General features: G+C 37.6%; 1 protein-coding gene across 5 annotated transcripts in view; it reads left to right on the plus strand.

Annotated features, from left to right (window-relative positions):
* Positions 1-5,976, plus strand: part of add3a (adducin 3 (gamma) a) — a 123,256-nt gene extending 117,280 nt beyond the window's left edge. For 4 of the 5 annotated variants that reach the window (XM_055216845.2, XM_055216846.2, XM_055216847.2 and 1 more), the window contains 3 exons: positions 296-419; positions 746-835; positions 3,632-5,976. In XM_055216845.2, the coding sequence (XP_055072820.2) occupies positions 296-419; positions 746-835; positions 3,632-3,879 (462 nt within the window). In that variant the 3' untranslated portion in view covers positions 3,880-5,976. The remainder of the gene's footprint in view (positions 1-295; positions 420-745; positions 836-3,631) is intronic. The other variant, XM_055216849.2, reaches the window with a different exon arrangement.
* Positions 5,977-13,258: the final 7,282 nt, after the last annotated feature.

The raw sequence follows: 13,258 nt of genomic DNA on the forward strand, positions 1-13,258 counted from the left end.
TCCATATCATAACAAAATATTGCAATACCATCATGAAGTTTCCTAATATGTGTGCATGAATGGGTATTGTTTTGCATTTGTTAAATCTGCAGTGTTTTATTTTCCACAAAAGTTTGTGTCTTTATTTGTTGACCTGTTATTTGAATGCACAATATTGAGTGTGCGCTTGTGTGTAAGCAGAAGTTTGACATTTCATGAGTTGTTGTTTTTCTCAGTATGACTCATTTCATAACAAGATGCACTTAGATTTTATCGCACAAGTCTTATTTTGCATTCTCTGTTTTCACACGTGCAGCCATACACGGGCAATGACGAGGAACAGACCGGCCCTCTTCCTCCAAACCCCTTTACTGAGCTTAGCGAAAAAGCGATGGACGAATACCGTAAACAAGCGGATGGGCATGACCTCGGCATTGACGGTAAAATGCGCTCACAAACCAACTCTGCCATCTAAACACACGGATGCAAACTAATAATTAAACCTCACGCAAATGCATGACCCGTTTCCTGTTTCACTATTCACACTTGAACACAACCCAGTCAATACTAATGTGTAACGTAACACTCCCTACAGCTAAAATCAATAGCTTTGAGACCGATATGTGCACACATGTTGAACTAACATACAGAATGTATAAATTGAGATTGATGACTTGTCTGTGCAATTTGAGAGCTGTCTGCATGTCTTCCTTCTCTAATGTGTGTCTCCCTGCCTGTGTGTCTACTAACTAACTCATGCCTGCAGATGATGAACAGCTCACTTCAGACGACGCTTCCACGCTGTCTCAATCCGTCTCCCAAACTCAGTCTCTACAAAACACTCCGGCCAAAGAAGGTATAGCAGTCTGAATACGCCAGCTGCCTTATTGACCTACAACTATGTTGTTTGTCCGTTCGCTCTAATGCGTTTAGGCTCCTAAATCATTTAGACGAGGTATTAATTGCAATCCTCCCCCACAACCTTCTGCCCTGCAAATAATTTTTCACAGTATTTGGCTTTAAACGCTGTACATTTGGAAGTGTAATGAAAAGTGATGTATACATAAATGTCCCTGCCCCTCATCTTTATCGATCTTTCTCTGTTGTGGGACCCTTCTGTCTTAATGACTTAGTCATATGCAATAAGCAATGTTGCTTTTAGATCACACCAACTAGATGAAGATTAATTGTCAGGGTAATGTTTAAAAGATGAAGCCTGGCATGAACTGAATGTGTGTTAACACATGGCAGGGCTCAAGTGTTATGTGAAGAATAGAAACAGGATGCTTTGACGCATGTTGCATCAAAACAGCAGTTACCCAACCGGACATGACACTGATAAGACTGTAAATACATGGTAAATTTATCCCATTTCCCTGTAGTGTACTTTTAATGATAATGCAGTATTCTGTGAATTTGGGCATTGCTTATTTAGAAGAATATTATTATAAAATATGCAATTAAATCACCTGCAAAGAACTGATATCACTGTAATGCAGGAACTCAGTTGCTCTGTTACATGAAAATATTCATTTAATTTTAATTGATAACAGCTTGCCAAGCCAAAGATATTTAAAGGGGACATAGCATGAACATCTTTTTCCATGTTTAACTCCTTCACTGCCGGCCATTTTTTGAAAATTGCCTGCCAGCATTTTTGGTGATTTTCACAAAAAATTCGCAAAATGCCTTCCAGACCTCTGCTTTCAAACAACAGGGTTCCCACGAGTCCTTGAAATCCTTGAAAGTTTGGGCAATCTGGGGGAAAAAATTTTATGCAAGAAGTTTTCTGAAAAAAATCCATATTTTATTCCCTGTGTAGTGTAGGATAATATCATAAAAAATCTAGACCTTTTAAGCACACGTCCTAAACTGTTCGCTTAAAATGCTTATATCTTCTGTATGCGAATGTTGATTCATACCAAATGCTTTTTTGCATAGTGTGTTTGACAAATACAAACGTCTCGGGTTACGTACGTAACTGTTGTTCCGTGAGAAGGGAATGAGACGCTGCGTCTCCCTTGCCATACTTCCTGCGTCTCTGTAACGCCATCTTTGGCCATATTTCAGATAGCGATATACTTCCTGCCTCCCGCGTCACCCTGTCGTTGTCTTAAAGCCTCACCGTTGGTTGAATTTGATATACACATTCAGACGCACTTACCCCTGGAGGCGTCCCCAAAGTGTCACTGCAGTGACGCAGCGCGAGTTCCTTCGAAAGGGAACTGTAACAATGTATCTTAAAAGGTAACACGATGTAACCTTGCTCTCACTTGAAATGTGTCCCCACATTTAGGGGCTGTCCACACGGAGACGTGTATCACTGTATACGTATACATTTTTTATCGTATTGGCGTTTCATCCGTTTTGGCCGCTATTTTTTGAAACCGGGTCCTAAAGTGGATAAATCTGAAATTGACACCCTTGCGGTTTCGTGTGTACTACCAATCCGTATATTTTGTGAAGCGAAAACGTCATCACATCACGTGTCAGAAGCGTCACACGTAACAGCAACAACAATAATGGCGGACTACGTGATTGTGTTCGTGCTACAGAAGCTACTAAGCCTACTAGCTTTATTACAGCAAAATCTATTGCTTTTATGCAATTGTGGTGAGCAACAAGTGATAATGGACAACACCATACGTTGGTTATGCGCATGCTCAAAGTCGTCTTCTCCATGTATAGTGTATATCTGTGGCAGAATTACAGCACCCCATACTGGTCTGGCATATATACTACACCACTTTCAGTCGGTTTCAGTGGTTTCGTGTATGCGCAGATATTTCTTGAGACGACGCCATGTTTACGGATTATTTTTTTAGGACAAGGAAAAAAAATGATCGGATAGGGAATGCACCGGCTTCGTGTGGACAAAGCCTTAGTCCTTGAATGGGAGGGTATTGGACCTGGAAAGTCCTTGAAAGGTCTTTTGAATTTGAAGTTATTTTGAAGAAATTTGAAGTTAAATGGCTACATTTCTGTAACCCACTATTTTCCTCACGCAATATTCAGTTTCACCCGGAAATGCATCACAATACGGAAGTAAAGTCGATTCAGTCCGGTTCAGGGGACTTTAAAAAAGACTTACCGTAGGTTCAAACCAGCCCCGTTTGAGGCGTAAAATTCGCATCTAGTTTGCAGCTTGAACATTTTGAGTTTGCTCGCTTCATTTGCGCGTGAAAGCCGCACGTGGAAATTCACGTCATTGGAGGGGCTTCTGCGACTTTGCTCGCTTCCTGTAATCACGTCACTACTAGAGCAATCTCCTGATTGGTTAACGCGACGCGTTTTCCGCCAAAGTTAAAATGTTTCAACTTGCGCGTTTGCCACAGCAACGTTCAATTGGCGCCGTTCGCGCGAACAAGGCGGAAATGCGTCTAAACGCCTCATTCGCATCGTGAGACCTCCAAACGTGCGTCATCGCATCTTCACATTGACTTCATTGAAATCACTCGCGCTTGACGCCTCTACCGCGATTGTTCTGAACGTAGCATTAGGCCAAGCAAAGCAGCAAGGATGTAGGATGTGATGTCACAAGTGTGTGTTTATAGTAATTTTACACCGTTATAATGTTTGTGTGTTATTGTTTGATTCTGTTCAGTCTTAATGTTTGTATTCATGAGACTCTTTTTCACCATTTCTTATGCAGAGAACCACACAGGCGTGCTGCTAAACGGCAAAGACAACCACGGCGAAGATGATGAGCTCATAAAGCGCGTGAGCGAGCTGACCACCAGCGTGGAAAGCGTCGAGATTACCGTACGGCCCGGGGAGAAGATCGAAGAGGCTCTGACGCCCGAGAGCTCGCCGTCCAAATCTCCAAGCAAGAAGAAGAAAAAGTTCAGAACCCCGTCCTTCCTGAAGAAGAACAAAAAGAAAGAGAAGGTCGAAGCCTAGATGAGTGTCCACACCTACCCTGTGTGTCTATTTTTAAGTTTTTCATTTCTTAACTGTTTCGTAAAAAAATTGGGATCGATTGGGAGGTGAATAGATGGAGTTACGTCCGTGCCATGTCATGAAATGGATTTTATATGGGAAGAGCAGCAAGCAAAAACTCCTGGGAAACTGGCTCCTGACGAAAAAAAGACTGAAGCACGCAGCTGTACATGGACACTTAATTTCATTGATAAGCCCGTACTGCATTGTTTCATATTGTATGTTTATGAGATTAGCACACCCCTGTTTTTTTGCCACCACATCATCTCTTGTGTTTGTTTGAATTGCGTTGTAGCTGTAAGTGGACGGTCGGTGGTCACACTACACAGGAGACGCTAAGGAATCACACTGGAAACTGGGATTATTTCAACAGGGTTTGTTTTCATTCATTTTTAGTTTATTATTATAGAAATGGGTGCGAAATTTAGTCGAGAATAGCAGCCGCGACCTGTACGTGTGATAATCCTGTGTAGAGCCACTTCATTACTGTTATTTGCCAAACAAAACATTTTAAAAGCAAAAAAAGCAATCACGTTTTAGTGAACTGTAATCTCGTCTTGCATTTTGATTCGCTTTAAACATCCATTTTTTATTTCGAAATGAATTTTCATTTTTATCTATTCAGTTTTATACTCCTATATTTTAACAAAGAAGAAGAGATCAAATCTTAAAGCATGTTTTGCTAGCGTCTGAATTTCTATAATATAGCGGTGCCTGAATCGTGTAGTAGCTCAAATTACTAAACACACATGTAACGAAAAATATATGAAAACTGGAGTGATGTTAATTATATATGAATATAAATATATAATATTTTTGTGCTGCACCTTTTTTGTGGTATATAATTATATATATATATAAAACTAAACGAATCTGTGGATGATTTCAGCCGCTGAAGGAGATTTAAAAGAAGGACAATGGAGGCTATGAAATATGGAAATACATTAGAGAAATGTTTTAGAAGTGTGGAGAAGGGAAATGTGTTAATGTATAATGAAATATATATATTTCTAAACTGTATTTTTGAAAAAAAAAATGCATAAAGCAAGTCAAGTGCAGGTCTAATGGCTCTCCATTGCAGGTTTGGTGGATGAAAATCAAATCAATGGCTAAACTCCTTCACGAAGGATTATTCTGGAGGACGTTATCATTTTGAGTCACTCGTTATGACATTCATAAGTCACCCATCAGGCCTGAATAGCTTGCCAGGATGTTGGTGTTACTATGGTTACCTAAAAATGGCATTTTATATCCGAAACTGGATTTTGTTTTTATCATCTTTCAGTCAAATGTCAGATGATGATGTCATGAGGTCAGTGGTCATTTGTTTCGCCCTACACTTTCCAAAAAGTACACTCAAAGGTATATCCATATACCTAAATGGTACATTTTAGGACCTTTTTTTAAAAGGTTACATGTTTTGTACCTTTCTGATGGTGTAGTGTGAATTTAAAGATTGGCAGATTGACCTCAGTTTCAACTCCTGAATGTGGTCATCGTGTTTCCCAAGGGGGGCAGATGGCACCACAGAGCGTGATGTATCCCAGTGGGCAATGTGAAGTATTGGCTTGGGCATAAAGAGAAAGAGAGATGCTTTTAAGCTGTGGTAATAGCATGTGGTTTTGAACACGGGCCAGAAATGGATTAAACCCATTTAAAGCTGGACCGGCGTGAGAGATAACTGGGACGGGTGGGGAGATTGTTTTTATTGCTTTCAATTTAATTGCCATTTTCTTTTCAGTTCTGGCGCTTTATTTCGTTTCACCCTATATCTTAGTAATGCTATCCTTCAAGCATTAACCGTTCTCAGCCTAAGGAATGTGCATCACATTCTTATGTTCCTTAATATCCCAATCGGACCGTTTTGCACCTTGTTTTACTAACGCCTTTTTGTTGTAGTCTCTGGTTCAGAAGGCCTGTTGCTTTGGCATGCAAGTTTGAGCCAAAACCTTTTTGTGACCTGTGAAATCATATATATAAATGGTTATCTAACGGACTTGCTTTTAGATGTATTGCTAATCGATGTAAATTCACAAATAAACTATTTTAAGATGCAAACGCTGAAAATCACTCCATATTTCTGTTTACACCGAAAGACATTTCATAGCTTTCATGCACAGTCATTAAATTCACAGGGTTTCCACGGGTCCTTGAAATCCTGGAAAGAATCTGGGGAAAAAAGGCCCTGGGAAGTTTTTGTAAATATACATACATAGATACAGGTCATTGAAAGTGCTTGAATCTATTTTATGCTATTAAGTTTTCTGGGAAAAAATCCATATTATTCTCTGTGTAGTGTAGGATAATATCATAAAATTCTAGACTTTTTAAGCACACGTGCTAAACTGTTCGCTTTAAATGCTTATATCTTCTGTATGTGAATGTTGATTCATACCAAAATGCTTTTTTGCATAGTTGTTTTTGACACATGAAAATGTCTCTGGTTACGTATGTAACTGTTGTTCCCTGAGAAGGGAACGAGACGCTGTGTCTCCCTTGCCATACTTGCTGCGTCCCTGTAACGCCGTCTTTGGCAATATTTCAGATAGCGATATACTTCCTGGCTCCCGCGTCACCCTGTCTTTGTCGTTAAGCCTCACCATTAGATGAATTTGATATACACATTCAGACGCACTTTACCCTGGAGGCGTCCCCAAAGTGTCACCGCAGTGACGCAGCGCAAGTTCCCTCATAAGTAAACTGTAACAATGTATCTTAAAAGGTAACACGATGTAACCTTGCTCTCACTTGAAATGTGTCCCCACATTTAGTCCTTGAATTTGAGGGTATTTGACCTGAAAAGTCCTTTAGAGGTCCTTGAATTTGAAGTTAACTAAGATGTGGGAACATAAAGTAACATTTAGATAGTTCACCCCCAAAATAAAAATCCTTGTCTAGAAAAAACTGCTATAACATTTTAAAAAGATTTTCTATTAGAATCAACATAAAGGCTAAAGTATAGTCCATTTTTTACCCGTACGCGAGGCAGTTTTTGTCATCAGAATATGCGCTTGTACTGTCACGCACCATCAGATTTTTTAAAGTGCATGCACTTAAAGGAACAGTATGTAGGATTGTGGCTAAAACTGGTACTGCAATCACACAACTGGTGGCCAATACACAACATGACAACATAAACATCAGTTGAGGGCTGCAACTCCACTTTTTAAATGGCAATATCCTTGCCGGACCACTGTTGTCAGTGATATAAGTATTTGAAATGAGAATGATTTCTTAATGTCTAGTGACATATCAGGGACATTTTATGATTAATTGATATAAATTTCTTACATACTGTTCCTTTAAAGGAGAATATTGTCTGCATTCGAAACCCAAGGCAGCTGACTTGTTGCCTCGTTGTCTTATAAGGCAATGACTTCTGCGGCTCTGGTAAACGCATTCGGACAGCCTTCATTCAGCGTAATGAAATTCAGTTTGTGATAACTAATCCGATGTTTGAAAAGTAAAATACTAATTACTTGCTAGAAATGCAATCAAAATGTGTAAAAAGTGAAAAACTAACGCTAAATTTGTGCTCTAGCCAGCATTAAAAATTTTTTCAAACAAAACCACATTCCCCGTATAGAATTATGGGAGAAGACGATGAAGGTATCTCATGAGACAGGAAATAAAGCAAACATTTAATTCGGACGTGCGTTGATGTCTTCCTGCCTTGGAATGATACATCCGGAGGCTGAATTTTTCGGACACAACCGTAGTATGTAGCCTGGGAGATGCATTGCATTTTGTTGCGTTGAACGTCTGTGTCTATGTAGAAGTTAAAAACTGTACTTTGCAAGACTGTGCATTTAACCGTGCGTGTACATGTAAAAAACAGACTATACTCCTGGTTAAAGGGACACCACTTTTTTTTGAAAATATACTCATTTTCCAGCTCACCTAGAGTTAAACATTTGATTTTTACAGTTTTGGAATCCATTCAGCCAATCTCCGGGTCTGGAGGTACCACTTTTAGCATAGCTTAGCATAATCCATTGAATCTGATTAGACCATTAGCATCGCGCTCAAAAATAACCAAAGAGTTTCGATGTTCTTGATATTTGGAGCTTGGCTCTTCTGTAGTTACATTGTGTACACCAACAATGATAGTGCGCAGCTGCCGAAAATAGTCCCCTTGGTAACTTTCAATAGCAGGGGACTGTTTTCGGGCACTGCGTAGTATCATTGCGCCTCCTGCAACCATGTTAAGGCAGCAAAGTCCTTGATTATTACGCCAGAATGAGAGTATAGTTCCTAGCCATATCTGCCAAGAAAATCACAACTTTTAATTTTCTGTCTGTCTTAGTACACGATGTAACTACAGAAGAGTCAAGTTTTAAATAGGAAAAATATCAAAACTCTTTGGTTATTTTTAGCGCGATGCTAATGGTCTAATCAGATTCAATGGATTATGCTAAGCTATGCTAAAAGTGCTAGCGCCAGACCCGAAGATCGGCTGAATGGATTCCAAAACGCTAAAAACCAAATGTTTAACTCTAGGGGAGCTGGAAAATTAGCTTATTTTTTCAAAAACAGTGGAGTGTCCCTTTAACGTGTATCCTTTACAAAACACAATTACTAAGGTGGTTTCTCTTTCATAAGAGGTTTTACAGCCTGATGGCTTTCAAAATGATCACTGTGTTATTCTCACTTTCAGTTCTTTCAGTTGATCTCTTGACACATCAAAGAACATTGTGAAAAACCACATGTGCACACACTCAGAAAAGAAGGTACAAAAGCTGTCACTGGGGTGGTATCCTTTATATCTTAAATGGATACACATCTGTAAGTACACATATTGGGACCTTTTTAAAGAATACCGTCCCATTGACCGCATTTTATGCTTTGTTTTTGAGTTATGCTTCGAGAAGAGCTACAATATTTAGTTCAACAAATATTCCTTATGCTTTTCTTATCACACAGCATACAATTCATACAAGACTCTGACAGAAGCTATGTTAAAATATTGCATTTTTAACATCCATACATTAACAAAGCACTGCTGTTCATTCAAACTCAGTAAATAAATATGCATTTACTTTTGCACAAGCAACAGACTGTTAGTTTGAAAGAATGCACGCCACTGTTGTGTTTGTGTCGATGTGCCTTTCTGCGTTTTCCCCACAATTGCAGCACCTGAAATATGCAACAAATGCATCATGCGTACGTTAAACTGTAGGCGTGAGAGTGGGTGGCAATACTCACAGAGCATCTCCTGATTGTGGATCAGCTTGCTGTTTTAGCAGACAAAGATCGTGCTCAGTATGAGGTCAGGATAGGCTGATTCTAGATCAGTTAATTTGATGACGGCTCTCTTGTATGCATCTAATTTGATTCGAGTCAATTGACTCATTTTTTCCCCGCTGTAGCTCCTGTATAGAGCCACATATTTATGCCGCCCCAGGGGCTGCTGATCTGAGGTCAGACTATGCATAGTAAATCTGATAACTTGTTCTTTGGTTAGCCACTAATGGTGACCCAAATTTGATGGCCTTGTGTTATTATGGCAGTGCGCATGGATGTTTTGAATGTTGCATCAATATTAAATGGAAATGGATCAAGAGATATTGTTCCACCTTAAATTCGTCACTTTATTTTTATTAAAATTCCAAAATACATTACAAATTCATCAAGCGTAGTCCAAATCTGGTCATTTAACTGTGTTTTGCATTTTATTATTCAGTTTACACTACACAACACACATACAACATTTTTATAATATATTTAATAGGGCTGCCAAAAGATTAATCGTGATTAATCGTATACAAAATAAAAGTTTGTTTGCGCATAATATATTTGTGTGTATATTGTGTGTAATTATCATCTATATATGAATACACACATATATGTATACATTTAGTAAAATGTTATTTATGTATATATTTTTTATATGATAGTATGTGTACACACGCACACGTATATATTTATTTATTTTATTTATTTATTTTCAATTTTTTTTTATTTACATTTTTTATTTATTTTTTTGTTTTAATTCATTTATTTTAATTTTTTATTTCTTGTATTTTAATTTTTTTTTTTTTTTTTTCTTTTATTTGTAATTTTTTTGTGTGTGTGTGTATTTATATATACAAAATATTTACACACAGTGCATGCATGTTTATATATATTATGCAAAAACAAACTTTTATTTTGTATGCGATTAATCGCAATTAATCTATTGACATGGCAGCCTTAATATTTAAATTATAGGGGCGAAGAAATCAATTCGTCAATCATTTTAACCACTACCATACTCCACAAAGCCACGTGTTCATTTTGGACCATTTATTGTGTTTGTGACACTACATATAAAAAAACATCACAGCAAGCAACGATTTGCATAAACGTCACTTCGATTTTTCATAGCCCTGCATCAAAGCTCTTGGTTTTCAACTACGTGCTACTGCTGATCCAACAGCCCCGAGACGTCCGTCCTGTCAGGAAGAGGAGCTCCCCGGTCCCCAGCTGTGATGTCATGTTTGAGCCTATGAGCTCATAGCCTGTGGGAAGTTGGTCAGTGGGCCGAAACATCAGCTCTCGAACAATACACCTATTCAGAGCCGGGGAGTCCCTGGAGAAAAGATGGGGGAAAACGAGGCCTTTCTTGTGGTCGTATGATTACGATTGGTGTAGGTTTTCGAAATTAAGCTGGGAATTTGGAGTGTGGGGGTGTTAAAGAATAGGGGGACCCTAGCTGGGTCTCCAGACAGTGTCTTGCTGGGAGTGTCAAAACAATAACGGCTCAACTCCAGATGGATGCCCGGCCTGAAAGAGCAAATACAGGACGGCTCCCTCTATAGGTTCCCTAAAGCAACTGCAGTGTAGTGACGTCGTATAGGGTGGATTGTTTTATTGGTAAACCCACCCAAGATACAGAACGTGGACTCTTTTTTTCACACCTTGTTTGTTTTATCACTCCTACATCAGTTCTTTTCTCGCTGCAAAGCCAGAACAGTTTGTTCGTACAGAGACAAACCGAAGCATAAGAGACACAATGTTCTTTATGACGCGTGCCAAGTTTTCCTTTTGAAATTTGTACTAGTTAGCAACATTAAAGGTCAAACTCAGACATGGGACATTGGCAAGCAGCAGAAAGCTTGAGACGTATCGTGATCCTAATATTAAAACCATAATCATTTTGAAAAGAGATGTAGTATGAAAAAAATGAGACTTGGATCATGAAGAGTGGGTGTTGCATCATAATAGAGACAGGTGGTTAAAGGAAATATGTGATGTCAGCTCATGGAGCAAGTTATTTTAGAGGTGGAGCAATGTGTTTAAAGAGGAATAGTTCACCCTTACCCTTACGAAAATTAAGCATGGTTTTACTACAGTTTAACCTTTTAACTAGACTTTGGCATTACATATTTGAAAAAATTTATTCAGCACTAATCTTATCAAACTATATATCATTGGAAAGCTCTCAAATTGAGGTTTTCATATTTTTTTACATTTTGCAAAAAAAAATTGATAGTAATTTACTCAAATGTCACTGGCCGACAGGTGGGCCCAAGATGTTTTTAGACATTTATGATTAGATAACCTATAAACCTTTATAAACTATATATTGTTTCAAAGATCTAAGAATGTAGTTTTTATATTTCAAGGCCATTTGATGATAGAAATTTCATTCATTTTGTTAAATCTTACCCCATAATTATTATATATTCATAATTCTTATATAAATCTTCAAAAATCTTAACAAACTGTATATCATTTGAAAGCTCTAAGAATGTAGGTTTCATATTTCACAACCTTTTTTTATGAATAATGATGTCATGACAGTAATTTATTAATTTGTGATTTGTGAGCATGCAGCAAACTGTTGACACCTAGTGGCCTTAGTTGGTAAAACCACTAAAAGTGACAAAACGTCATTCATTGTGATTTTAAATGGCCTTATTTTCATTTAAAGCATTTTGGGAATAAAACATTTTAATTTTGATGGGTTTTAATATAAAATATATACTTTATTGCATTATTTTTATTAAAAAAATAGGGCTGTCACAAAAATTAATCGCGATTAATCGCATCCAAAATAAAAGTTTGTGTTCACATAACGTGTGTGTAGTGTGTATAATTATTATTTATATATAAAACACACACAATAATGTATATATTTTTTAAAAATTGGTTATATTTATATATAAAATATTTATATTTCTGTATAATATAAATTATATAATCGTATATACAGTACAGAAATGCAAATATTTCTTAAATATATACATGAATGTGTGTGTATTTATATATACATAATATTTACACACAGTACACACACATATGTAAACACAAACTTTTATTTTGGATTAGATTAATCGCGATTAATCTTTTGACAGCTCTAAAAAAATAAACTTAAACTGCTATAACTATTTTTTATTTATAGATTTACAACTCCAGACACTTCAGTGAAAAACTTTAAAGCGTCTTCTTTAAAAAGAGACCTAGATTTTGCTTCTAGACTAAAGAATGGCAGAGTTAAATAAATTTGAAGGTGCACAATACTTCCCCACCTCATAAATGGGGGGTGGCCGTTAAAGGGTTAAATAAAAACCATGGCAACCACAAAATAAACATGGTTTTGACAACCATGGTTGTCAAAAACCATAGTAAAACCATGGTTATTGTAGTAAAATCATGGTTGTCTGATAGCCCTGGTGAAAAAACAGCATCAAACCAGCATGGGAATTATGCTGGTCTATGCTGGTTTGATGCTGGTTTAGCTGGTGGTCACCAGCATACCAGCACCAAAACACAACATATGCTGGTCTTGTTGGTATGACCAGCATGCGATGCTGGTGCTAATGTTGATTTAGCTGGTGCTTATGCTGGTTTGGTGCTGGTTTAGCTGGTGCTTATGCTTATGCTGGTTTAGCTGGTGTTCACTAGCATACCAGCACCAAAACACAACATATACTGGTCTTGTTGGTATGACCAGCATGCGATGCTGGTGCTAATGTTGATTTAGCTGGTGCTTATGCTGGTTTAGCTGGTGCTTATGCTTGTGCTGGTTTAGCTGGTGTTCACTAGCAAACCAGCACCAAAACACAACATATGCTGGTCTTGCTGGTATGCTGTTTTTTTCAGCAGTATCTAATACACACACACAAAAAAATGGTTACTACACTTTTACCACAATAAAACAATGGTTAATTTACGTAAGAATATGACTTTCTTTTTATAGCATAAAAATACATTTTTAATTACAAATTACAGGGACAGTTCACCCAAAAAATAAAAATTCTGTCACCGTTTACTTAAGAGGATTTGACGTCACCCACTGACTTCCATATTAGGAAAACAACTATGGAAATAAATAAATAAACTTATACAATGCTCA

The sequence above is a fragment of the Misgurnus anguillicaudatus genome, chromosome 23 (genome assembly GCF_027580225.2).
Source record: "Misgurnus anguillicaudatus chromosome 23, ASM2758022v2, whole genome shotgun sequence".
Lineage (NCBI taxonomy): Eukaryota > Metazoa > Chordata > Actinopteri > Cypriniformes > Cobitidae > Misgurnus > Misgurnus anguillicaudatus.